The sequence below is a fragment of the Rhinichthys klamathensis genome, unplaced genomic scaffold (genome assembly GCF_029890125.1).
Source record: "Rhinichthys klamathensis goyatoka isolate OS25496 unplaced genomic scaffold, OSU_Roscu_1.1 h1tg000476l_1, whole genome shotgun sequence".
Lineage (NCBI taxonomy): Eukaryota > Metazoa > Chordata > Actinopteri > Cypriniformes > Leuciscidae > Rhinichthys > Rhinichthys klamathensis.
In genome coordinates, this window is record NW_026606964.1 from 998364 (window position 1) to 1023154 (window position 24791).

At 39.0% G+C, this 24791-nt stretch overlaps 1 protein-coding gene across 7 annotated transcripts in view; it reads right to left on the bottom strand.

The window, feature by feature from the left end:
- The window catches only part of pard3aa (par-3 family cell polarity regulator alpha, a), a 516365-nt gene extending 492885 nt beyond the window's left edge, over positions 1 to 23480 (bottom strand). For 4 of the 7 annotated variants that reach the window (XM_056237056.1, XM_056237051.1, XM_056237054.1 and 1 more), the window contains exon 1: positions 23126 to 23479. In XM_056237056.1, the coding sequence (XP_056093031.1) occupies positions 23126 to 23245 (120 nt within the window). In that variant the 5' untranslated portion in view covers positions 23246 to 23479. Of the gene's footprint in view, positions 1 to 23125 lie in introns of all 7 variants that reach the window. The other 3 variants (XM_056237053.1, XM_056237055.1, XM_056237052.1) reach the window with 2 other exon arrangements.
- Positions 23481 to 24791: the final 1311 nt, after the last annotated feature.

Here is a 24791-nt window from a genome sequence, read left to right on the forward strand (position 1 = left end):
CTGGTGGTTTCTGAACTGTCCACATTCTCATGAATCAGAGATTCTGGTTTATGAAGCCAAGTATTACTGCACTTTCCAAGAAAAGAGGGTATAACTTTCTTTAATAAAGTGTTATTGAAATAAAGGTGGTGATTAACTTCCAGAAAAGGATAAACACACAGTACACTACTTTTCAAGAGTTTGGGGTCAGTAAGACTTTTTTCAAAGCATTGTATTTATTCAGCAAGTATGCATTAAATAGATTTTTAAAAAGTAACAGTAAAAATAGAGTGATTTCTGAAGGATCATGTGACTCTGAAGACTGGAGTAATGATGCTGAAAATTCAGCTTTGATCACAGGAATAAATTACACTTTACTATATATTCACATAGAAAACAGCTATTTTTAAATTGCAATAATATTTCACAATATTACTGTATTTTGATCAAATAAACGCAGAATCAAATAAATAGCTTTAGTAAGCATGAGACTTTTTGCTGAACACAAACTTCATTAAAATTTTTAAAATGTCAGAAAGAGTAATAAGTACAAGAAACAGGGTTGAAGATTTATCTTAAATAAAATGTAAAAAAAATAATAATAAAATAAAATAAATAAATAAATGAAACTAGCTAGTCTGGGACCAAATAATATATTTACATTAATATTATTATTTATATATATATATATTTATATATTAGCATTTTCTCTCACAGAGAAAAGCAGGAACAGGAAACAATAAATCAAAATCAAATTCTACAGTGATCTTACTCATGTACACGGAAAACTGTACAGAATGGGTAATAGGGATTCATTTTATGATAGAGGGGACAGGGATTGTTCGGATTATAACTCAAAAGGTGCGGAGGCATTGGAAAGGTAGCCAGAGGAATGAGTGCTAACACACCACTGCATTGTGGGATCAGTTGTTGTCTTTGCTCTGCTAAACAGTTTCTAAGTTACTCAATATGTCATGTATTTACATTCCACAGGATAACAGTGGAAAAGACGAATACTGTTAAACAAACAGGTGAACGGCATCTGTGAGTCACCAGGAAAACATTGCTGGGAGGGCGGAGCCACAGTGGGAGGAGGGCGGAGCCACAGCGGGAGGAGCCAGAGCAGCAGGAGGGCGGAGCCACAGTGGGAGGAGGGCGGAGCCACAGCGGGAGGAGCCACAGTGGGAGGAGCCACAGCAGGAGGAGGGAGGAGCCACAGCAGCAGGAGGGCGGAGCCACAGCTGGAGGAGGGCGTGGCAGAGAGGAGGCAGTGTGTTGAAATGAAACACGGCCCAAGATAGGCCAAGCTCCTGTAAAAAAGTTAGGCCTATTTGAACAACTAAAATAAGCTCCTGGCCATTTCAAATCCATTATTTATATATCTACACTTCCTCTGTTTATGGAACCCATGTAGAAGAAACGGAGGAAAAGAGAGAGAAAAGGCACATGGGAAAAGAGACGGGCAGTTTTGCCTGGCGACTCTCATGAACAGATTCTTTTTAATGAATGAAAAACATTCTGCTTCCTTTTCCGGAATTAATGACTTTGATATTTGTTTTTAGCGAATCATACGTAGTTCATTTAAATAGCTGTTAATGTGAAAAAGTTATAAAACCAATATATATACAAAAAGTACTAGAAGATTCATTAATGTAAACAGAATTATTATATTCCATATGATTCCCTTCCTTCATAACTTTAATGGACAAAAATCAACATCAATCCAAATCCTGGTCCTGAGTAAAGACAAGTTCTTCTTCACGTTTTTCGACAACTTTGTAACTGAAAGCAAAATGCTTTGTACATTTGAAGAGAATCATTAACCTACCTAAGCTTATCTATGCCAACCAATCAGAGCAGTCGAGCCGCTCCAGGAATCCAGCAGCTGTCTCCTGATTGGCTGCTTTTCCCGCCAAAATGAGCCATGGCGGCTCCAGTTCGCCAGACTTCGTTTAAACTCTTTCGAGTGACGCCCATTGATCGCCCGTCACTGGACCAAGGCCACTTTAGCTTTTCAGCGCTCCTCATTAAATAGACTTGTGTTTGCGGTAGATCTCTAACAATGGCACGATCAGTGTCTCACACACACACACACTCACAGAATCAATACTAGAGCATCCAAGCACAGCATTTCTGTGTGATAAACGAGTCACAAAAGAAACTCAAGGTTACTTCGGATCCCTTAAGCAAGCTGCCGCTTCAGTGTATTCGGGTGCGTTTAACTTTTGTTCAAACGCCCTTTTGGAAAGTGAAAGAAGCTAAACTGTAGGATTATGTCTATCTGTGGGATCTATTGTTACAATATGTGTCCCATTTGCATTAGAAATGATCTCAAATATAAAGAGATTATTTAGGATGAGGATTATACGCCTGTGCAAAACACATCAGATAAAATGGTAATCTCTATAAACAAATCCTGCAAATAATCCATCCAGCAGAGGCTCAGCACGAGCAATCCTTCATCTCAGCTCACACACACACACACACACACAGGGGTCATCATCTGGTGCTGAGATCTTCTGTGCCGGACACCAGTTGAGGAGCTACTGGGATCAGATGATGCTTTCCTTGTAAAACACAGGACACATGAATGTACTGTACAAAAAAATGTGTTCCTTTTGCTGTTAATATTCCACAAACTGCTTTAAAAGTTAGAATTGAGCAAGCACTGCAGGAAAAAAACTAAATGAAAAAATAAAATGAAAACAAAATAATAATAAAAAAACAGCAAAATAAACAAAACAAAAAAGTTTTTAAATTTTATATTTTAAATCCAATTTTGTAGTAACTTTTTTTTTTGCCATTGTGGCAAATAAATAAATGTTACTTTGTATTATGTATTTTAATCCAATTTTGTACAAAAAATAATTATGGTCATTATGGCCAACAACAAGCAAACAAATAAATAAATAAATACATAAAAAACAAACATAAATAAAATTTTGTTAAATAATAATAATAATTATATATATATATATATATATATATATATATATATATATATATATATATATTATATTATATTATATTATATTATAATATATTATAATATATTATACTATATTATATTAAAATAATAATTATGGCCAATGTAGCAAATAAGGCCATCCGCATATTTCTTGCAAGTGGAAAATATGCATTGTGCTCACAGTATGCATGCTGCACATTACTGTGAGTATGGTAGTACATGAAGTGCATACTTCTCCCACATATACAGTATTTGGCTTGTTTATGGCATTAAGATCTGCACATTTTTGCATGCCGTCATGATTGAATATGACAGCTGAGAAAGAGTGTGCAGAACACCAAGCTAACAGTGCAGCTGTGTGCCGAGGAAAACACACACAAGCTCATCAAAGTTTCAGGCACGTTACTCGTTCCTCCAGCAAGAGTTTGGCACAAACACACTTCAGGCAGATCCGAACTCATTCCAGAGGAGAAGACTTTAACACACTCACATGTGCAGGGCAACAGAGCTGTTATAGCAGAGCAATACTACATCATGTCAATCGCTTCTCTGCAGTGAAATGATCACAGCCTTTTAAAATGCCTTCCAGTGATGTGAATGACACACTGTCCCGTTCCCCTGCGGATACCGAGCCATTGTCCAGAAGTTCTGCTCATATTTCCCCAGCAAATCGTAATCTTGCACTGATCACTGGTTATGGCATTTTATTATGAGTTTATGATTCTCAGTTCACTGTATCTTTACATTTCAGAGCTGGACAATATAGCCTAGCTAAAAATATAAAAATGTTATTATCACATTCAATTTGAAATGCTTTTGAAAAACAATCAAAAAATATATCAACAGTTTTATATTGACCATTTATTATGTGTACAAATGATATTTTATGCATTTAAATTAATATTACAATATTATGCATTTAAAGTTACAAAATTATTGCCAATAGATTTAATGTAAAAAGAAAAAGAAAAAAGTTTTGCACAACATTTTGTCACTGAATTAAGAAAAGGGACTATGATATTTAATACATTTTGATTAGAAGAACAATATAACAAAACATAATAAAAAGTCATATTTAAAAAATTAAAGTTATTAATATCAATCGAATAATATTGTTATATTTCGTTTTTGTAGAAGTCGTCATATTTGGGAAATCTTCTACAGCGCTGAATGGGTGACGACAGCAAATATATCTGCATTTGCTCTAAAAGCAAAAGAAAGAAAGCGTTTTCACAACTTTCCAAAAGAGGGGAAAAAAATATCGAGAGATTGATTAGAGCCGTCAGACGAGAGAAAGACACCGTCACTCCCTCAGCCGGTGTATCAGAAACATCTTCACTCCAACACTAATTCGTTTTTGTCATTTACTAACAAGGTAATAAAACACAAAGTATAGCAATGTGCATTACATTTTTTAAAAATGAAAACATTTGTGATATTGTTAACTGTGGAAACATCACAGTCTGTGAAAAGGGTCCATCATGAAATATATCTGAGTCAAACGGCTTCTGGAACAAGAACAAATGTGGGCGGGGCTTGATTTGGGGGAATTGATTGGATGGTTGTGGTTTGCTATTGGCTGATCTCATGTGAGTGACAGGTTGCCCCGCCCTCCTCAATAAATACTGCAATATTCCATAAAAAAAAAATAGAATTTCAATTTTGATTTCATTGTGACTAAAATCACGGAACTTATAAAGCCTAATTAACCTAATAAATGATGTTTAGAAGATTAAATCTCTCATATTCGCTACACAACATTTTGGAAACTCTCTAAATATGGCGGTGGATTTAATTTACATTTAATTTAACATAAAATACAAAAATTTGGGGGGGGCAAGAATATTGCTTCATACAACAAAAACAATATATTGTGAAAATTCAATATACCGTCCAGCGTCCATGAAAAGCTCTGTTCCCGTTCCTCCATATCCTCGCTAAACTCACATGCTTCAGATATGTTCACCTACACTTTCCGATTGCATCATCTCAGTTGCTAAAGGTCAAAGGTCACTGCCGAAAGTGAGACGGAAAGTGATAATTGGTCACCGGGGAAGCAGTGTCAAGGGAAGGATTGATGTGGGATTCTCTGGGATCATTATAATGCTACCGGGAGAACACAGAAGGGGCGGCTCTACGAGGCTGAACACACACAGACCGACAGCCTTCCTTATCAATGCAAGTGCACACACACGCAAATATGGATGGATATGATACTAGGTTACTAATGTTGGGATTAGTAATCTAGTCACTTGTTCTACCAATGACCTTTAAGGGGATCACTCACCCAAAAGCTATATTCTGTTATCAATTACTCATCCTCGTTTCATTCCAAACCCAGTATTTTTTCAGTAGAGGACAAAAGTAGAAAGCTACTGTGCTGTATGACTTATAGTTATGAATGACATAAAGTATAAAACTCTGTTAATCTGGTGCAAAAAGGGAGTAAATCTCCCCTTGAATGTCTGTGTGTGTGTGTTTAGGCTTTATACAGACCTGAATTCCCTCCGTCTGGTCGGCGGCTTGTATCGACAAATGACCTAACAATACTCACTGCGCTAATTCCCAGACATCACACCCATCATCAGCGCTGAAAGACTGGGATCAACACAAATCTTCACGCTTACAGATCGGCTACACTCATAAAATAAAGGCTCCAAATGGGGGGGTTTTCCCAGCGATGCAATAAATTAAGCATTTTTGGTTCCACAAAGAATCTTTCACTGAAAAGTTCTTAAAAGAACCATTTTTTCTCTCCGTAAAGAACATATCAATCATCTAACGAACAATTTTCCACTATAAAGACAGGACTGGTGGCCAGTGCCTGTTGGGCAAGCATTTTGATAGCTGATTTTTCTCTGTTCAAAGAACTATGACACTGGCACAAAGACCAGCTGAACTAAGTTGTCACTTCACCTATTGATATGAGAAAACATAACAAGCCCAAAAATCCCTATAATAAGTGGATATGGCAACGCTGCAAATGCGCAAATGAGTATGAAAGAACACACACCAGGGCGAGACACGAGTGCAATGGTCAAACATGTTCTTCAAGTGCATGTTTACATATAGAAAAAGAATGGAAAAGTAGTAGAGTGAAATGGGGGAAAAAAAATTAAGTCCCCCGTAGTCAATAATTGTATCTCTTAAAACTCATCTTTGATCACCAAAATGACATATTTAAAAAAAAAATCCTTGAAAAAAATTTCTTCATGTCTTAAAATATCTTGAATGTAACTCGACACCCTTGCCTCATTTAGTATGCGCGGTTCTATGAATATGCAAATATTCCCCGCCTCCACTTACTCACTAAGCTCAGAGATCCACTGGTTGACGATCACACGTTGATCTGATTGGTTACAAGGTCGTTTGTGACGTCAGAAACACCAGCGATTTCAAACCGTGTTTTTGAGACTGTCTTTGGTTTACTGCAGTTTTAAGCAGAAAATACTCGGCAATGGGTGTTGATTTATGAATTTACACATGGTTTGTCTTAAAGCATATTAAAAACACCATATAGACATGCAAAAATAATAAAAGCTTGATTTTCACCACAGGTTTTTCCAACAAAATTAACAAATATTATACATGGTTATACACGCTCACTCACATAGCTAACATTACTTAAATAAATGCACAGCCAAATATCTCTGACACCAAAATCATAAGCAAAAATAAGAAATTAATAAGGGGAAAAAATTGTTTGTTAAAGTTAGGATAAACAATGTTTTTCATTAACACTTTTTGTTATACTGGTTGAAACTCTCAATCGCAATCAATAATAGAAGAGGTCTAAATATTTTTTAAAATTACATATCATCTGTGCAAGTCTCCGGACCAAAGAAATGTTCGCCATCTCATTGCTAATGTAATTAGGAGATGGCAATCCATGGCGTTCCTCAGACTCGGATTTATGCGTCACTATCAACGCTGAAATGAATCTGCAGCAGTCAGGGGGTAAAGGTCAGAGCTCTTTAAGTTCATTATTATTGTAATGTTATGTGCTTTGAGACATAAAACGGTGGCTTCGCGCTTCGCTCTGGCTGTATGCGCTCGTGTGTTTGAGGAGTGGCTTTGGAGACGCTCTGAAGGGAGGCTGGGAGCTAATGCGTTCAATACTAACTCGCTAGCCTCTCCAGAATTAACTACCCTAGCTTTAAAGTTGCAGTGAAATGCAGGTAGTGACAGATCTGACCTTCAGTATTGCGATGTACATCAAAGTGAAACTGATTATTGGAGAAAAAAATAAGGAAGGAACTTGTTTTAATTAATCAGTTGTTGATCTGAATGCAACTTTGCGGTAGATTGTAAGAAAGGGGCGGAGTTTCAGCAAACTAAATGATTGCCGTTTCACGAGTTATGGCATTGTTTTATGACAAGATATGTTTCAAAAAGGAAATGAGTCGTTCACAATAAGATCAATAACACATATTTCATGTCAACTTTCACTCGTGGTGAAATTAGTTAATTTATGCGTAAAATTCACATTATATTTCATTAATTTTGAGCACATTTCATTTGCGATAATTTTATTGTACTACATCATAGATGTATCAGTATTAGATTGGAAATCAGTCACCCGTTTCTCCAGATGTTGAAATCGAAACCCATACTTGGTACAAGTTAACTAATCTAATGATGGGAAAAGATAGAAACAAATTAACATTTGATACCAGCGACAAAATAATACAAAGTCAGTGCCGGAGGAGTGAGCATCCCGACTTCTGTCATTCCAGTCCATCTTAAATGGAAAAGTTCACTTTAAAGTGACTTCTAGCCTCAACAAGTTTGGTTTTACGTAACAATACACACATATAAAACATGATCTCGCAGGCTGATCTGTCATGGCTTTATATGTAATGTGCTTCTTGAAACCAGATAAAAGGTTTTAGTCCAGTTATTAGTCATTCAACATAAAAAAACGCCATCTCTTCTAAGCATACTGTAACTCCTACACATTAGCTAAATGAGCTCCTGTTATTTCCCAATTGTTTGCTTCTGCAGAAGGTCAGAGCAAGTAAAGTGGCCAAAACAAGCATTTGCACACGCAAGTCGCACTTAAAAATGTAATTGCAAACAAACACAAAATATCTGGCAATTGTCATCTGCAAACAAATGCTATTAGTGCTTTTCTAAGAACTAACTTCACTTTTCTGAGTCATTTTTCAGTGGATGCATGAAGTCGTAAAACTTAAGGTCCTCTTCACTACAAAGAAACCTCTAGAAGGAAGGATTTCCGATCCGAAGGTCAAAGTTCGTCTGCAATTATTGCGTTTCCCTTTCAGTAAGAGACATCCAGATGTATGCGAGTCTCATAAACACAATGTATGTTTTGTGTGGACCTGTGTTTAATTACAGCCGTATGACGAGAGCACATGTGCTTCTGTTATTTGAGAGCAGGATTTCAAAGCAACACGATTCATTCAACCTTGAGTGGAAAAGTCACAATGTCGCTGTTTTTCTATGGTGCTACGGCACCTTTGTTTCACATGCAATACCATCAGCTTTATACCTAGAAATTTCAGAGCTTTATTATTCATCTCAGCCTTTTCCTTTTCATAACGCTTTGCAGGCAGTTACAAAAGCAGAGGAGAATGAGTGAATCCCAGAAAACCGGTCAAGATCGGCTGGGTCAAATAATATATAGTTTACATAAAGAAAGCAAATCATCCAAGTGGATGCTGCACACTGGTGCTGGTTGAGGAGAGACCCCCTGATATGATTGTAAAGCGCTTTGGGTGTACAGTAGTACATTTGAAAGCGCTATATAAATGCCTCATTCATTCATTCATTCAAAGCCCCTTTTTAGTCCCTTTTTGCACTGACCTTACTGTTAATTTTTTCATTTCTCTCCCTCATGTTGCAAATTTTACCATATTGCATAAAAAAAAATGTCTCATTCTCAAAAAAAAAAAGAAAATTTAAAAAATTTAAAATATTGTTTTACCATAATCCAAACAATTATCATTCTAAATGTAATGCAATTTTTTTTTAAATTGTTCATATTTTTCTACAGCCATCAAAGTTAATGTGTTACATGCAATTGATTACACACACATTTAAATTCAGCACACGCTTTTATCCAAAGCATCTTAAAAATGAGTAACATCACAAGAAATCTGTCATAAAATATGTGTACCTAATAATTACACAAAAGCCTAATCGATGATAGTTCTAATTTGCATCATTCTTGTATAGTCTATAATTTATGCTACTTTTACAAAAAAAATTATTTGTTCCTGCAAAGATTACTTATAACTCAATACTTAAAAATGACTCTGACATGTTCTTGACAGGCTTTAAAAGGGTCATATAAATGTCATTTTTGTACAAGCTAGTATGATTCTTTAGGGTCTAAATTAAAAGTTTGTAATATACTTTAATTACAAATTCTCATTAGTATTGTAAGAAAACACTTATTTTACTTGGTCAAAAACAGCTCTGTTTTCAGCACGCCGTTTCAGTGCATATGCCTTTAAATGATAATGAGCTTTGCTGACTCCGCCCCTCTGTTCTGTGCGTACACGTTTGTAACACAATAACCATAACGCGTTGTTCATTATAAACGTGGGATTATGAATTATATTGAGAACATCGTACATAGAAAACATGCCGTAATGTACCCTGAGTGTAAACCTTAGACGCATTCATTGGCCCTCATTTATCATTCTTGCTTAGAAACGGGCGTATATGTTGGCGTAAAATTATGCTTACACTCCTCTCACCGCCTGATTTATGAAGTTGTGCGTACCTTTGAAATCCAGGTGTACGCAATACCTGCCCTTGATAAATCCCGCGGCTGAAAACGATCGTCATTAGAATAGCACGCCCCTATATATTCAAGTCTCCGCTTCCCCCACGCCCTCATTTTACGCCATGGACACACGGAAGACGGCACAGAAGAGAAACTTCTCCGACGTGGGGCCGAAATGACCTATCACAATGCAATATTTTTGAATGCAATTAGCATTCAATTTCGAATCACGTCACATGTATTGGGGTGTACAATAGTGATGATGATGATGATGTGGAGTACCATTCATTCACATTAATAATTGCATGACAATTTGTAATATTCTTCTTCTTATTATGATTTTTATTATTAATGACGCTTATTGTTATTTAGAATGTAAGTGCAGAAAATGTTTGTCTTTTATCTTGTATTTTTGCGTGTACGTTTCCAGGTGGTTTGGTCACATGGGTATCGGTGGGTATATACCTGGTAGTATTTCCTGTTTGGTTCATTGTGTAGAGAGGGGGTGAGTAGCGGGGAGTGCTCACTTTCTGTTGACCGTTTATACGGATCTTTATCATGTTTTACGTGGATAGTCTGTTATCATGCCAATAAAATGTTATTGGTTATTCAATGAAAGAAAACGCGTCACGGATATTTCCTGCTGCTTAGCCTCTCAGCGGCTATAGGGTGCCGCTACATTAGTCAACAGAAAACCTGCATAATTTATGGATTATGGACGCGACTTGGAAACGGCTGTTTCTGCATACAGCATGTTGTGGCGGACGTGCATCATGAAGTAGATTGACGGACACGACGCACATACAGACGGCAAACGAGGTATGTTGGCGGTTTTAATGGATTGTGCTGTATCACCGTTGTGGAAGACGCTGTTGTAGTCGTTGGATTGGAGTTGGGTTGAATGCGCTTTGTGCTGCTCGTGCATATTTATGGGCTCTCGTGTGCTGCCTTGTTACGTTCATTCATTGTTTGGCTCTGTGAGCGCGCTGTTTGAAACGGAGCTCACATTGTCCGTTGCGTTGGAGAATGATGGATTCTGAGGATATGGAGCACGCTGCTGGTAGCGGCAAACGAGAGCATAAACCCACGGCAAAAGCCCTGGTGGCTAAAATTGAAGCCTTGCAAAGGGATCGCAAGAGTAAAGTGAATAAAGTGAAGAGTTTGATTGGGTCAATGAAAGAGCTGATGATATGCGATGACAATGCGTCTCAAGTGTGTTCTATGCTGAAAACGACACAGCTGCTTATGGATGATGCATCTGCGCTGCATAAAGGAGTATTGCCTCTACTTCCTCCGGAGGAACAAAGTAAACAAAATGAATGGTTTGACTCCATTTTGGAACATTACAATGGCTTTGTGGATGACGTTAAACAATGGATGAATGAAGTTGGGAAATTGAATACCTGCACCGCTCCTTCTAATATCTGCGGGCCTGTGGTTGAGGAAGCCATATATACAACATCTCAAGGGGTTTGTGCATCTGATATTTCACCCTCTGCTGACGTGGTGTCCACGACACACAATACTCAGCCCTCTAATGTACATCTACAAGCTGGAATGGATTCTGGGAACCTCGAAAATGAAATTCAACCAATGGACAGCGCTTCAAATATAAGCAGTAAAAGATCTTCTGGAGTTACATCTCATGGGTCTCGATCATGCCGATCTTCCATTCGTCTTAAGGCTGAGGCAGAACTGGCTGCTTTATTGGCTTCTCAACAAATGCTGCAAAGGAAACATGATTTAGAGGAACAGGAGGAACTGTTGAGGAGAAGGAGGGAAAAACTGGAGTTGGAAACTAAATTAGCAGAGTCAATGGCAAGAGTAAAGGTGTATCAAGACGTTCATTCTGCATCTCATTCATCTGCGGATAGGACTATGTCGAAACCCCTTCATTCGGTGGCGGAACCATTTGTTCCTTCTGCTAATGTGCCATCAGCATCAGAGTCCATACCTGTAACACGTACATCACATGTCGATAATATACAAAGGATTTCAAATTATTCTCTATCTCAGTCAGGACAACAACAATCAACAAGATCTAAAATGAAACCTTCACAATCTACATTGCCTAATAGGTCATCATTGGATAATCAGAATAGTGAATATGCTCATGGGTCAGGATCAAGTTTTCAAATTGACGCAAGCCATACAAGCATGCTTCAGCTTATGGGTAAGCAGAATGAAATAGCTACCCTATTGGTTAAACAGCATAACTTGTCTTCACTTCCACCCAGAGAAATACAGTACTTTGATGGAGATCCATTGCGCTTTCATGAGTTTATGCGCACATTTGAGGAAGTTGTGGAAAAGAAGGCAGACAACCCAGGAGATTGTCTGCACTTTCTGGAGCAATATACACGAGGACAGTCGAAAGAACTTGTCAGAAGTTGCCAGCTCATGACCCCGTTACAAGGTTACTTAAAGGCTAAGGCATTGCTTAAGGAGAACTTTGGTAATGAGGTAAAAATTGCTTCGTCATATATGGAAAAGGCTCTTTCATGGAAAGCTATAAAATCTGAAGATGCTAAGTCTCTGCAAGAGTATGGTCTTTTCCTAAGGAGTTGTTGCAACGCTATGCAAGATATTAACTATATGAATGAGCTGAATTTCACCACTAACATGCAAATTATCCTCTCAAAGCTTCCTTATAAACTCAAAGACAGATGGAGAGTCGTTGCATATGAGTTAAAGGAGCGACGCCACAATCAAACCACCTTTTCTGATGTTGTTGACTTCATCGAGAAACAAGTAAAAATTCTATCTGACCCTGTATTTGGTAATATTCAGGATGTATCACCTGCTGGAGGTAGGAAGACTAATTTCAAAGCAAGTCAGCCAAAAACTAGAAGCAGCTTTGCAACCACTGTCACTGCTATACCTGAAATGAAAGAACACCATAAGATATCAACCAACAGAACCTGTCTCTTTTGTAGTGGTGAACACATACTGGATGTCTGTAATAAACTTATCAGAAAAAGTCATAGAGAAAAGATGAACTTTCTGATGACGAGAGGAATTTGCTTTGGCTGCTTGCATACAGGTCACCTCAGTAGGGACTGCAAAAGGAGAAGTATCTGTAATATATGTAGTCTTAAACACCCCAGTCTTCTTCACATTTATTCTCATGAGAAGGTAGATACTTTGGACCAGAAGAAAGCTGAGTTCAATTCAGCAGTAGCTAGTGCCATGGTCTCTCTCCAAACTAGTGGGCTTACTGGGGCTGGTAACGACAGCTGTGCGTTACCTATCGTTCCAGTTTGTGTTAAATCAAGAAAGGGAAACAGTGTGGTGAGGACGTATGCTTTTCTTGATTCTGGAAGTTCTGCTTCTTTCTGTACGGAAAGTTTGATGAACAAGCTCAATCTCCCCGGAAAGAGAGTTAATATTCTTCTCAGAACTATGAGTCAAGATAAATCAGTCGGTAGCTACGTTCTAAAGGATTTAGAGATTTCTGGGTTGAGTCAAGAATATTACTGTGCATTGCCCGAAGTGTATACTCAAAAGAGCATGCCTGTGACCACAGCAAATATCGCCTCACAGAAAGATCTTGAACGTTGGCCTTATTTGAGTCATATTTGTCTACCTATGATTAATGCTGGCATTGAGCTTTTGATTGGAGCTAATGTTCCAGAAGCACTGGAGCCTTGGGAGGTCATACGTAGTCAAAATAATGGCCCATATGCTGTAAGGACCCTGTTCGGATGGACTGTTAACGGACCACTTAAAGGAGTAGGCATGAATGGAGATGATGCTGCCAACCAACTTCCTGTGACTGTGAATAGGATTGCAGTAATGAAGTTGGAAGAGTTGTGGAAGCAGCAATTTAAGGCCGATTTTCCAGAGACTGCTCATGAAGAAATGGTAGGAACATCTAAAGAAGATCAGCAGTTTATGAATTTTGTGTCCAATTCAGCAAGACTGATTAAGGGTCATTATTACATCGGTCTACCATTCAGAAATGCTGAAGTAGTCATGCCTATGAACAGGAGAATTGCAGAACAACGTGCTTTAACTCTTCAAAAAAGGTTTAAAGTGAATTCTTCCTTTCATGCAGATTACACCACCTTTATGGAGGATGTGATCCATAAGGGTTATGCAGAAAGGGTACCGGCGGCTGAACTGGAGAGACGTGACGGACGTCTGTGGTATTTGCCCCATCACGGTGTATATCATCTCAAGAAACACAAGATTAGGGTTGTGTTTGATTGTGGAGCTTCTTATCAGGGTACATCACTGAATAGCAAGCTTCTACAAGGTCCAGACTTAACCAGTTCACTGGTGAGTGTACTTCTACGATTTAGGCTGGAACATGTTGCCTTGATGGCCGACATTGAAGCCATGTTCCATCAAATCAGAGTTCACCCAGAAGATTGTGATCTCTTGAGATTTCTGTGGTGGCCAGAAGGTAATGTAAACGGCAGTCTGGAGGAATACAGAATGGTGGTCCATCTATTTGGGGCTACATCATCACCAAGTTGCTCGAGTTTTGCATTGAGGAAATGTGCAATGGATCAAAAGGATCTATTCGACCCCAAGACAATGGATGTCGTTTTCAATAATTTCTATGTGGATGACTGCCTTGTTTCCGTATCTTCCGAATCAGATGCTGTTCAGTTGTACAAGGATCTTACTAGTATGTGTGCTAAAGGTGGATTTCGTTTAACAAAATGGACGAGCAACAGCCGTGCTGTATTGGGTGTAGTACCTGAGAAGGACAGAGAGAAAAAGGTAAAGGATTTGGATTTCGATCGTGACACTTTGCCAGTGGAACGAGCATTAGGAGTGCAATGGTGTGCTGAATCGGATGCCTTTCAATTCAAAGTGGTAGTCAAAGATAGACCTCTTACCAGGAGAGGAATTCTCTCAGTGGTTAGTTCCATTTACGATCCTTTGGGGTTCTTGTCACCTGTGATTCTGTCTGCCAAGAGGATACTACAAGATCTATGTAGGGAGGGAATTGGATGGGACAATGAAATTCCATCAGTGTATGTTCAACGTTGGATGAACTGGCTGGATGATCTGCATCACTTGGAGAGTTTTGAGGTCAGAAGATGTTTGAAGCCTGATGGGTTTGGAGATGTAATTTCTGCTCAAATGCATCATTTTTCAGATGCTAGCGAGCAAGGATATGGCGTGGTATCCTATTTGCTGCTCCATAATGACCAACAACAGGCATATTCTACCCTCTTAGTAAGCAAGGCAAGAGTTACACCATTAAGATCCATTACAATCCCTCGCCTGGAACTTACAGCTGCCACTCTTGCAAGCCGTATTGACAAGATCTGGATGAAAGAACTCAAGATGCCCTTTCAGAACTCCGTGTTTTGGACTGACAGTACTTCGGTACTCAAATACCTTCGAAATAGCTCCTCAAGATTTAAGTGCTTTGTGGCTAATAGAGTGTCCGAAATCCTGAAGGCTTCCGATGTAGAACAATGGAGGTACGTGAATTCGTCAAGTAATCCAGCAGATTTGGCGTCTAGAGGAGTGAAGGCGGATTCACTTTTGAAGAACGAGACGTGGATTTCTGGTCCCGCATTTCTCGTTCGATCACAAAAGGAGTGGCCTATGGACCCCACCTATAGGGATGTAATATTGCCTCGTGACCCTGAGATTAAAAGGAGTGCTTTGGTAAACATGATAGAAGTCAATGAAAATCCTGACTCCATATCATATCTCTTTGATTACTTCTCCTCTTGGATTCGACTAAAGAAAGCCGTAGCATGGATCCTTCGTTTGAGACGAATCTTGATGGATCGTAGCAAGGAAAGGAAACGACTGCAGACTGTTCTTGTCTGCTCTGATATAGATCCATATCAACAAGAGATGATTATTAATCAGGAGATGCAGAAGTTTGAACCTACAGTGCGTAAGGACTTACTTTCGTTGGAAGAATTGGAAAGGGCCGAAATGGAAATCATTCGACTTTCTCAAAGAAAGAGATTCCCGGAGGAACTAAATAGTCTACGAAAGTGTGGAGTAGTCAAGCGAAATAGTCCTCTTTATAGTCTTAATCCAATACTTCAGTGTGATATCATCAAGGTTGGTGGACGTCTTGATAACGCATTGATTCCTGAACACTCTAAACACCCAATTATATTGGCAAAGGACTTACACATTTCTAACCTAATCCTGCGACAAATTCATGAAGAAGTGGGACATAGTGGACGGAATTTCATGCTGGCAACTCTTCGACAGCGATATTGGATCCCTGGAGCTAGCGTAGCCATAAGAACATTTCTGTCAAAATGTGTAGTGTGTAAAAGGTTTAACGCAATTGCAGGTCATCAACAGATGGCTGATTTACCTCATGATCGAGTCTCATCAGACAAACCACCCTTTACTCATGTTGGACTGGATTGTTTCGGTCCATTTGAAGTAAAGAGAGGAAGAACCACTCTAAAGCGTTATGGAGTCATTTTCACCTGCTTGAACATTAGAGCCGTTCACATTGAGATGGTTGCATCACTGGACACCGACTCATTCATTCACGCACTCAGACGTTTTATCGCCCGACGAGGACAAGTGGCTGAAATACGTTCAGATAATGGAACGAACTTCGTCGGGGCCGATCGTGAATTAAAAGAGGCGATACAAAATTGGAACCACAGTCAGATAAACGACGTTCTTCTACAAAAGAAAATTAAATGGACTTTCAATCCTCCTACCGGTTCACACCACGGAGGTATCTGGGAAAGGCTCATCAGATCAATAAAGAAAATACTGAACTCCATTCTTCGAGGGCAAAGTCTGAATGAAGAAGGTCTTCATACTTTCTTGTGTGAAGTAGAGTCTATACTTAACAACCGACCCATAACTAGATCATCTTTGGATCCTGACGACATGGAAGCTTTAACACCTAATCATCTTCTCCTTCTAAAAACAAAGCTTACATTACCACCTGGATTGTTTGAGCAGGAAGATTTGTATGCTCGTCGAAGATGGCGTCAAATTCAGTATTTAGCCAACCAATTTTGGAAAAGATGGATCTGTGAATATCTACCTTTACTACAAGAACGACAAAAGTGGATGGTAAAGACACGGAACTATCAGTTGGGAGATGTTGTACTGATGATGGATGAAAACGCACCAAGAAGTTCCTGGATCATGGGTAAAATTATTCACGTGATAACAGACAAAAAAGGATTCACACGGCAAGTTAAGATCAAGACTATGAGTACCTGCTTGACCAGGCCAATTACAAAAATTTGTCGTCTTCTTGAAGCTGAGGAATCTAAAGATTAGCTATGACTGACATTTGAGAGCTCTCAACTGACTTTTTTGACTTGACCTTTTTGACTTGGACTTGATCGAATTACTGACTTTACTGACTTAGACTTGACTTTTACATTAACTTTACTCCAACTTTACAATGATGAACGTTTGAGCGCTCTGGACATTCTTGCACACGTTTTTTCACATTTCCTTAAGCAATGAAAAAAAAAAAGAAGAAAAAAAAAAAGGAAAAAGAAAATCATGTATAACAATTAATTATGTAATGTATGTTAATATTGTTCATATTTTGATTGTGTCTATGATTATTGCAGGTTTATTGTGTAATAATCAGGGGCTGGAATGTAAGTGCAGAAAATGTTTGTCTTTTATCTTGTATTTTTGCGTGTACGTTTCCAGGTGGTTTGGTCACATGGGTATCGGTGGGTATATACCTGGTAGTATTTCCTGTTTGGTTCATTGTGTAGAGAGGGGGTGAGTAGCGGGGAGTGCTCACTTTCTGTTGACCGTTTATACGGATCTTTATCATGTTTTACGTGGATAGTCTGTTATCATGCCAATAAAATGTTATTGGTTATTCAATGAAAGAAAACGCGTCACGGATATTTCCTGCTGCTTAGCCTCTCAGCGGCTATAGGGTGCCGCTACATAGAAGAAGAACGTCGTTATTATTATTTGTATTATTATTATTATTTAAAAGAAGAAGAATGTATTTTTTATTATTTTGTCAGTCTGAATTATTTTTTGGTCATTGAAAGCCTTTCATTACCGAACCCAGTCCGTGCGCACCTGCCGGGCCTAACCATGAAGCGTCAGGGTAAAGCGCACAGGCTCGCAACTGAAGGAATACATATGGCTACAAATCAAATGCTTTGGTAAAGTCACACAAATTAAACATTGAAGTCCATGTTGCACAAAAATAAACACTGAAGTTTATAATTACTATGTTGTTGTTGTTGGTCATAATATATCATATCTTTTAGTTTGTCAGTGCGTTTTGTGGTGTTAGGAATTGTTTTTCTGCGCATTTCCGCACTAACTCAAAACGTGCGTACATGTACACCACCTCCTGAGCTGGCGTAGGATTTGAGCGTGCCGTACGCCAACGTCCATATTGATAAATCTCAAAGTCACCGTGGTTTTGGGTGTACGCCAGGTGTACGCTGGAAATTTGGTGTACGCACTTTTGATAAATGAGGGCCATTGTGAAGCGTGCAGCTGGCGATTTGCAAAGATTAATATAAATATTAATATAAAGTTTAATAAAACGTTACACTCACTTCAGTTCTTCTGGAGGTTCAGCAGGAACACGAATAGCTGGTACAGATCCTTTTTTCATGAGCAGCTTCTTAGCAAAACCAGCTTTATACCTCCTCGTTTATAAAGCAGTCTGGTGAGAAATGATTCGCGCAAACATGAGAGCATTGACGTTGCTCGTGGGGAATATTCCCTTCGAAAACAAACTCAGCCACTGCGTCTTCAGCGGTTCGGATTTAGGAACATTAAAATGACTGTGTTCGTTATTACACCCAAGAACAGAACACCACAATCGCTTAGACGCCATTCTGCTCATAGACAGCGCTCCAGCATATCAACAATGACCGCGCCGGTCCGCGCAGACTATGATTGACAGCTGGCTCACGAGCGAGGGCGGGTCTGTGTTGAAACGCTGCTGTCAATCAACAATCGTGGGAGGGGCTTCCGAGCGTGTGACGTCACAAGGTCGAACGGCTCAATTTAAGGCAGGGGAAAACATATAAGGAGATTAAAACAAAAACACTGGATGGATTTTTATCATTATATGATGGTTGTGTACAGGCACTGCCAACACACATTTCAGTACAATCAACTTGTAAACGTGCATGTACCATTATATGACCCCTTTAAGAGATTCACCCAAACCTATAAGCATCATCACTTCGCTGACGGAATATTAATAGGGTTGAAAGAAGAAAACATGTTTCCTGCAATAGATCAACAATCAAACAAATAAAGAGGCTCGTCTCCAATCAGACTCCTGTCTGCAACCGCCTCCTCTAAACTAGATTTATATTGACTCAAAGGAAAGTCAATGGAAAGGCTGCAGACAGCAATCTTGCAATGGAGGAGGAAAAGTTTGAGCGTCCCGAAAAAAGAAGCCTATTTATTAGTGTTATTGATGAAGAGCTTGAGTTCTCTCTGCAGACTCGCATCTCCTTATAGATCATAAGCTCATTCATCCTCTCACACTCCGGCTGACGCAGCAAACCCCTGGTCCTCCTCAGAATGAAGTGTGTTCTGGAGCGAGCATGCAACTCTCCGCTGGGAAACCAGGATCAATACCCCGCCGCCATCATTGTGCTGAGGCAGAGGTGCAGGGTGTGCCTGCTGAGACACACACACGCATGGGTGTGTGTGTGCCATGTGTGTACTGTAGTATCCAAGTCTTTGCCGTCTGCAAGGACACCCTGTCTATGAAAAGAAGGAGAATGCACCGGGAACGACTCGGGAAACACGCTCTCCGTTGAGTGTTGCATTTCAACGTGAGGTCTCTTCAAGGTGAAGGGTTTCATACAAGCTCAAGTTTCATACTTTTCAGTAAGAGTGAGATTTTTCAAGACTAGCTACCTGCAAAATATAGTCTTCTTGATTCTGTCTTTAAGGCCCTGTCTTTTTTTGGTCGATCAGATCACAAGTGGACGACACTAAATACAGGTGTAAACGGGGTCCATTTTTGACCACTTCCAGAGGGAGTTGAAAACACATTTGACCGGATTGATTTCGTAGTGTAAACGCTCATGTGGATGAATGTGTTCAAACAGCCACAAAACACCGTCTGCTCTCCGTCTACTGATATAATGAGTAAACATCACAGGAAAAGCTCTAGCCAGACTGGATTTAAGACCCAAGTTTGGTTTGAAGATGGAAAATGTACCAAGCACAATGTTCTCTCTCCATTCCTGATTTCTAACACACACTCACAGCGTCCGGCTGATCTTGAGACTGTCCGAGCAGAAACTAAAGCTGATGCTCTCCGTGTGGTTTATCATCGTCTCCGAGTGCGTTCATATGTAAATTGAGCGAGCTTATTTTGTCCATTAGATCGAAAGATCTGAAAAAACACATACATTTCCCCCCTTATAAACCCTCCCCTCAAAGAAATCAGGACAGAAGTGGATGAAAGTGGACAAAAGAGACGGATTAAAACACCAGGTGTAAACTGGTATGTCTCCCTCGTCTACTTGTGATCCGATCGACCAAAACACATCTTAATACCAGGTGTAAAGAGGACCTAAATTTTACCGCATGTATTTGTGGAGTGGAAAGTGTACATTTCTGCACCACCAGCATCACTGAACTGAAGAGCGCCAAGCGTAACCAGACTAATGTTGTGGACTGAATCTATTTAAGTATTCGTCAACACTAAAGTCACACGTCATGCACCAAATACCAAACTTAAAACTAATTTTGTCTATAAAAATTGTGAATGTAAGGCATTTTGTGAGCAACAAAAAAACTAATTTGTGAACAAAATGCACCTAGCATGTCACAAAATGCTTTTTGTCCACAACAGAATGGACAAAACAATCACGAAAGGGGAGTTTTTTGTGATTCAGCACGTCATTAATGCATTTCATTCACAAAATGCACAATCTGTGTAGAACAGAAGCATTTCATTTACTGAATTTTACATAATGTAATTCATTCAGTCCACAAAATTAGTCTGGTTGCACTCGACACCCAATAAATCTGAGTTTCAAAAATAGTAAACAGTTTTCCCAAACACTCTTCTAACCAGCCATTGGTCAGCCAAACATTTAGCCCCGCCTCGAACTCAGACCATTGGATGAGCTAGATCTATATCAGACTGGTCTGGATACTAAACAAGCAGAAGATGTTATGAAAGCTCCACAGTGTTTTGGGAAATCAACCTACAAATGACTTATTTTTAATAGTCTCTTGTTAAGTTTAGATAGAAAATGTATTAACACTGGAAACTACTGTATACACAAATCACTTTTTATATAGCCTAAATACATTCAACCCACTGTCATTAAGACGCTTTAAACAACTTTTGTCACACAAAACACAGTCCAGACAATCTATTCGCAAGGATGCAAAGAGCAAACTCAAATAATTTTCCATATTAAAGAAACGCTTTGTAAAAGGGAAAAGCTGGCAATATCAGCGTTGGTTGACCAAACTATTCAAGGCCTGTAGAACAGAAGTTCTTGGACGACGTGATGCCAAAGTTAACACAGATTGTTGAGATCTGGGCAGGAATAATAGCACAGATGCCAACTCAAGACCCGCAGGAACCGAATGCCCCTTTACAACACACCAGTACAGCCTGTAGCTCTGCACAACTACTGACAACATCCACTATTAATAATTAAACAGAGACCTCTTGACACTGAGCTGGAACACATACAAGATACTTTCTTGCACTCAAATGTTTGGCTTTGTTCAACACTTTCCACGCTCACAAATTCTGTATTATCCTCTGTACGTTCTGCAACTCCACTGGTCAAAACTTTCTCAAAGCTTCTCAATAACTATGAGGAGGATGAACTTTTCTGTTCACAAGCATGCACATGACACTTGAGCCAAAATCAACAATGTAGGTTTAAGTTCTTACTCCAAATCATAAGTACAGAAAACAGATCTGGAAGTTCATTTGTGCAGTTCAGGAATTCTAAATCAGCACGTGACTAATTTTCATACAACCAGTGCACAGCTGCCTTCAGATTTATGACCACCAATGAGAAAACATCTGTTAACTCCTCAAGTTTTCTGTCTAAATGTTCAATGGCTATCTATGGAGTTTTGACCAATGCATTTTCATGACCTTTCCATTTATGAGATAAGAATTGAATTTTTTTAATCAGAAACAGTTTCAAAACAACAACAATTTGCTCATAAATTGAACATCGCTATAGTTTGCAAGCATTTTTTTTTTCACTACACAAGCTCTTGCCATACGTTTAGAACCGGACTTCTGAATGGTTCCCACTTAACAAGGAACGTTTTTAGAATGTTGGCAAATATTTAGGCAAGGTTCTCTCAAAAGTTGAACAAACGTTCTTCCAGAAACATTAATAGAATGTTCGTTTAAATATATCTCGTCTTTAATAACGTTCTTGAAACGTTAGCACAAAACGTTATTTGTCAGATGTTCGTTTAACGTTTTTTAAACATTTACTTACTCCTTGTTTCAGAACGTATAAAAAACATTTAAAAGTAACGTTCCCATGTTTGCAAAAGTATAAAAATGGAACATTTGCATAACCAAGAAAAACATTTTGAAAACTGGGTGTTTTGAACGTTCAGAGATTTAGAAATAACGTTTTCATGACTTAAGAACGTTATCAAAACATTGTTAGCTAGTTAATGATCAGCTAGAAACCATCTTAGACCTCTAACAAACCAGTTATCCACTGTCTTTACCAGTTTAAGGTGGTCAGGGTTTGTTTTTTAACTTAGTAACTCATCAAGCAGCTGATGACCACCTTGGGCCATGCAGAAACAGAGTTGGACAAGAAAAAGATTTATAATCACTATAGAAATCTCATGACTTTTCCAGGCCACTAAATGTCCATGTTCACAGGTTTTTCATGTTCATCGGATCCCCTGTCAATCAACCATTTGAAAAGCTTAAACCTATCCATAACCATTAACTGCTAAACCACACAACCCATTATAGGCTAATTTTAAACGGTAGAACTAATAAAGGTATAGAAAGCACCATTCATCATGAATGTTTGAGTAAATAGTCAAATGATGTGTGACATTAACATAGAGTAGCTACATGTGTGGATCCAGGCTTCAGCTTGAGCGGATTTCCAGGGAAGTTTCCAGTCCTTGCCCTCCATCCGTGCCTCTAAAGTTCTCCCTACACTCCCCGTTTACTTAGACACTGTAATGCATCGCACTGTGACAAATGAGCGTTATAACAGCCGACATGTCCTGTTGGACGGAGTTTTGATCGCGAACACACAAGCGCGCGCCGAAGTTGCAACAATTTTAACAAACAACCCGTTGTGACGTAACAAACAAATGCAAAAATCTATAAACAAACACCTCAATCGGACTGATCGGGAATACCGACGACACTCTTTAATCCCCGTTCTTTCCCTTCTTTCTTTCCTTCTCCAGAAAAAGCGCCATGTTGAGAGCAGTGGTATTTTTCTCAAAAGCAGTCGACTTACCTTGGCTATGGCTTTTTTATATCTCATTGTCGCTTGCTGAATAAGACTGTGTATTTTGATATTCCCATCCCCACAGGGAACGACCACCCGGGTCCTCCCAAAACACACTGTCACTTTCATATTCGCCCGATATTCCCAGAGACTCCACAGGGAAGCGCGTGAAGTGTTGAACTCTTCAGGAAGAATCAGTAAGCGACGGCAACATTGTATCCATACAGGTAAAAAGCAGGATAAATCCTCATGTTGTGCTCCTCAGGTGGGACTGGACCACCTGTTCGGCGTCTGAGTGAGCTCGTGGCGCGGGTGAAGTGGCCGTGGGTTGGGCTTCGGTTCTCACACACACACACACACGCACACACACACACACACACACACACTCTCTTCTTCAGTCTGACTCACAGCCCGCATGTGTAGCTACATGAGGTGGATCTGTTTCAGGTTAATGATAACTACTCGTTAAATGCTAGTAGGCTGTTCCAGTGGTTACTAGCATAGGATAGCCTACTACGCTTAGTTTGGACGGGAAATTTGGCTACACTCGTAAAAATAAAGATTCCAAAGTTTATTTGTTTTTTTACAATGATCCCATAAGAGCCTTTTTTGTTTCCACAAAAAAAACTGTCAGTGATCTGATAGGAGCCATTTTTTTCTTAGTGTGAATAATAATGTTTTTCTATGTAAAGAACCTTGTGTGGAATGTAAAGGTGTTGTGGATGTTTAAAGGGATAGTTCGCCCAAAAAAAATAATTCTGTCATTAATTATTCACCCTCATGTTGTTCCAAACCCGTAAGACTTTCATTCATTTTCGGAACACAAATGAAGATCTTTTTGATGAAATCTAATAGCTTTCTGTCCCTCCATTGACAGCTACGCAATTAACTATTAAGCCCCAGAAAGGAAGTAAAGAGATCATTAATGTAATCCATGTAACTAAAGTGATACATAATGTTGTTGTTTCACAAACTCGTGTTGCTTCATAAAACTGAGGTTAAACCACTGGAGTCACATGGATTACTTTAATGATCTCTTTACTACCTTTCTGGGGCTTGGAAGAGTCAGTGGAGGGACAGAATTCATTAAAAAGATCTTAATTTGTGTTCCGAAGATGAACGAAAGTCTTACGGGTTTGGAACGACATGAGTATATAGCCTAATTAATGACAGAATTTTCATTTGTGGGTGAACTATCCCTTTAAGGATTCTTAATGGAACCAATGATGCCAATTAGTGAACCTTTATTTTCAACATCTAAAGATCCACAAGTAAATTATATAGGCTAGTCCACACTACATCCCAGTGTAGTTTATCATGTCGCCTGGACATCTCCTGTCTGATGTTGAGATTACATTACCTTACCTGTCTGATGTTGCTGAGCTCATGTGGTTTTAAGCTTGAACATGCTAGTCATTTATGATCATTAGCGAGTCCAAGCGGCCAATGATGATGATGATGATCTGATGCTGGTCTTCATCAAGCTAGACCTCCTTGAGCCAGTAACAAGATATCATGATCCAAAAAAACAAAGTGACTTTATTTTTCCAACAGTCCAACTTTCTAACATTTGCTATTCATATACTATGACTTATTTGTTAGATTTTAATTATCTTGAAATCTTTTAAGACATAAATGTAAAACTGCATCCACATTTAGCAAAAACAGGTTTATT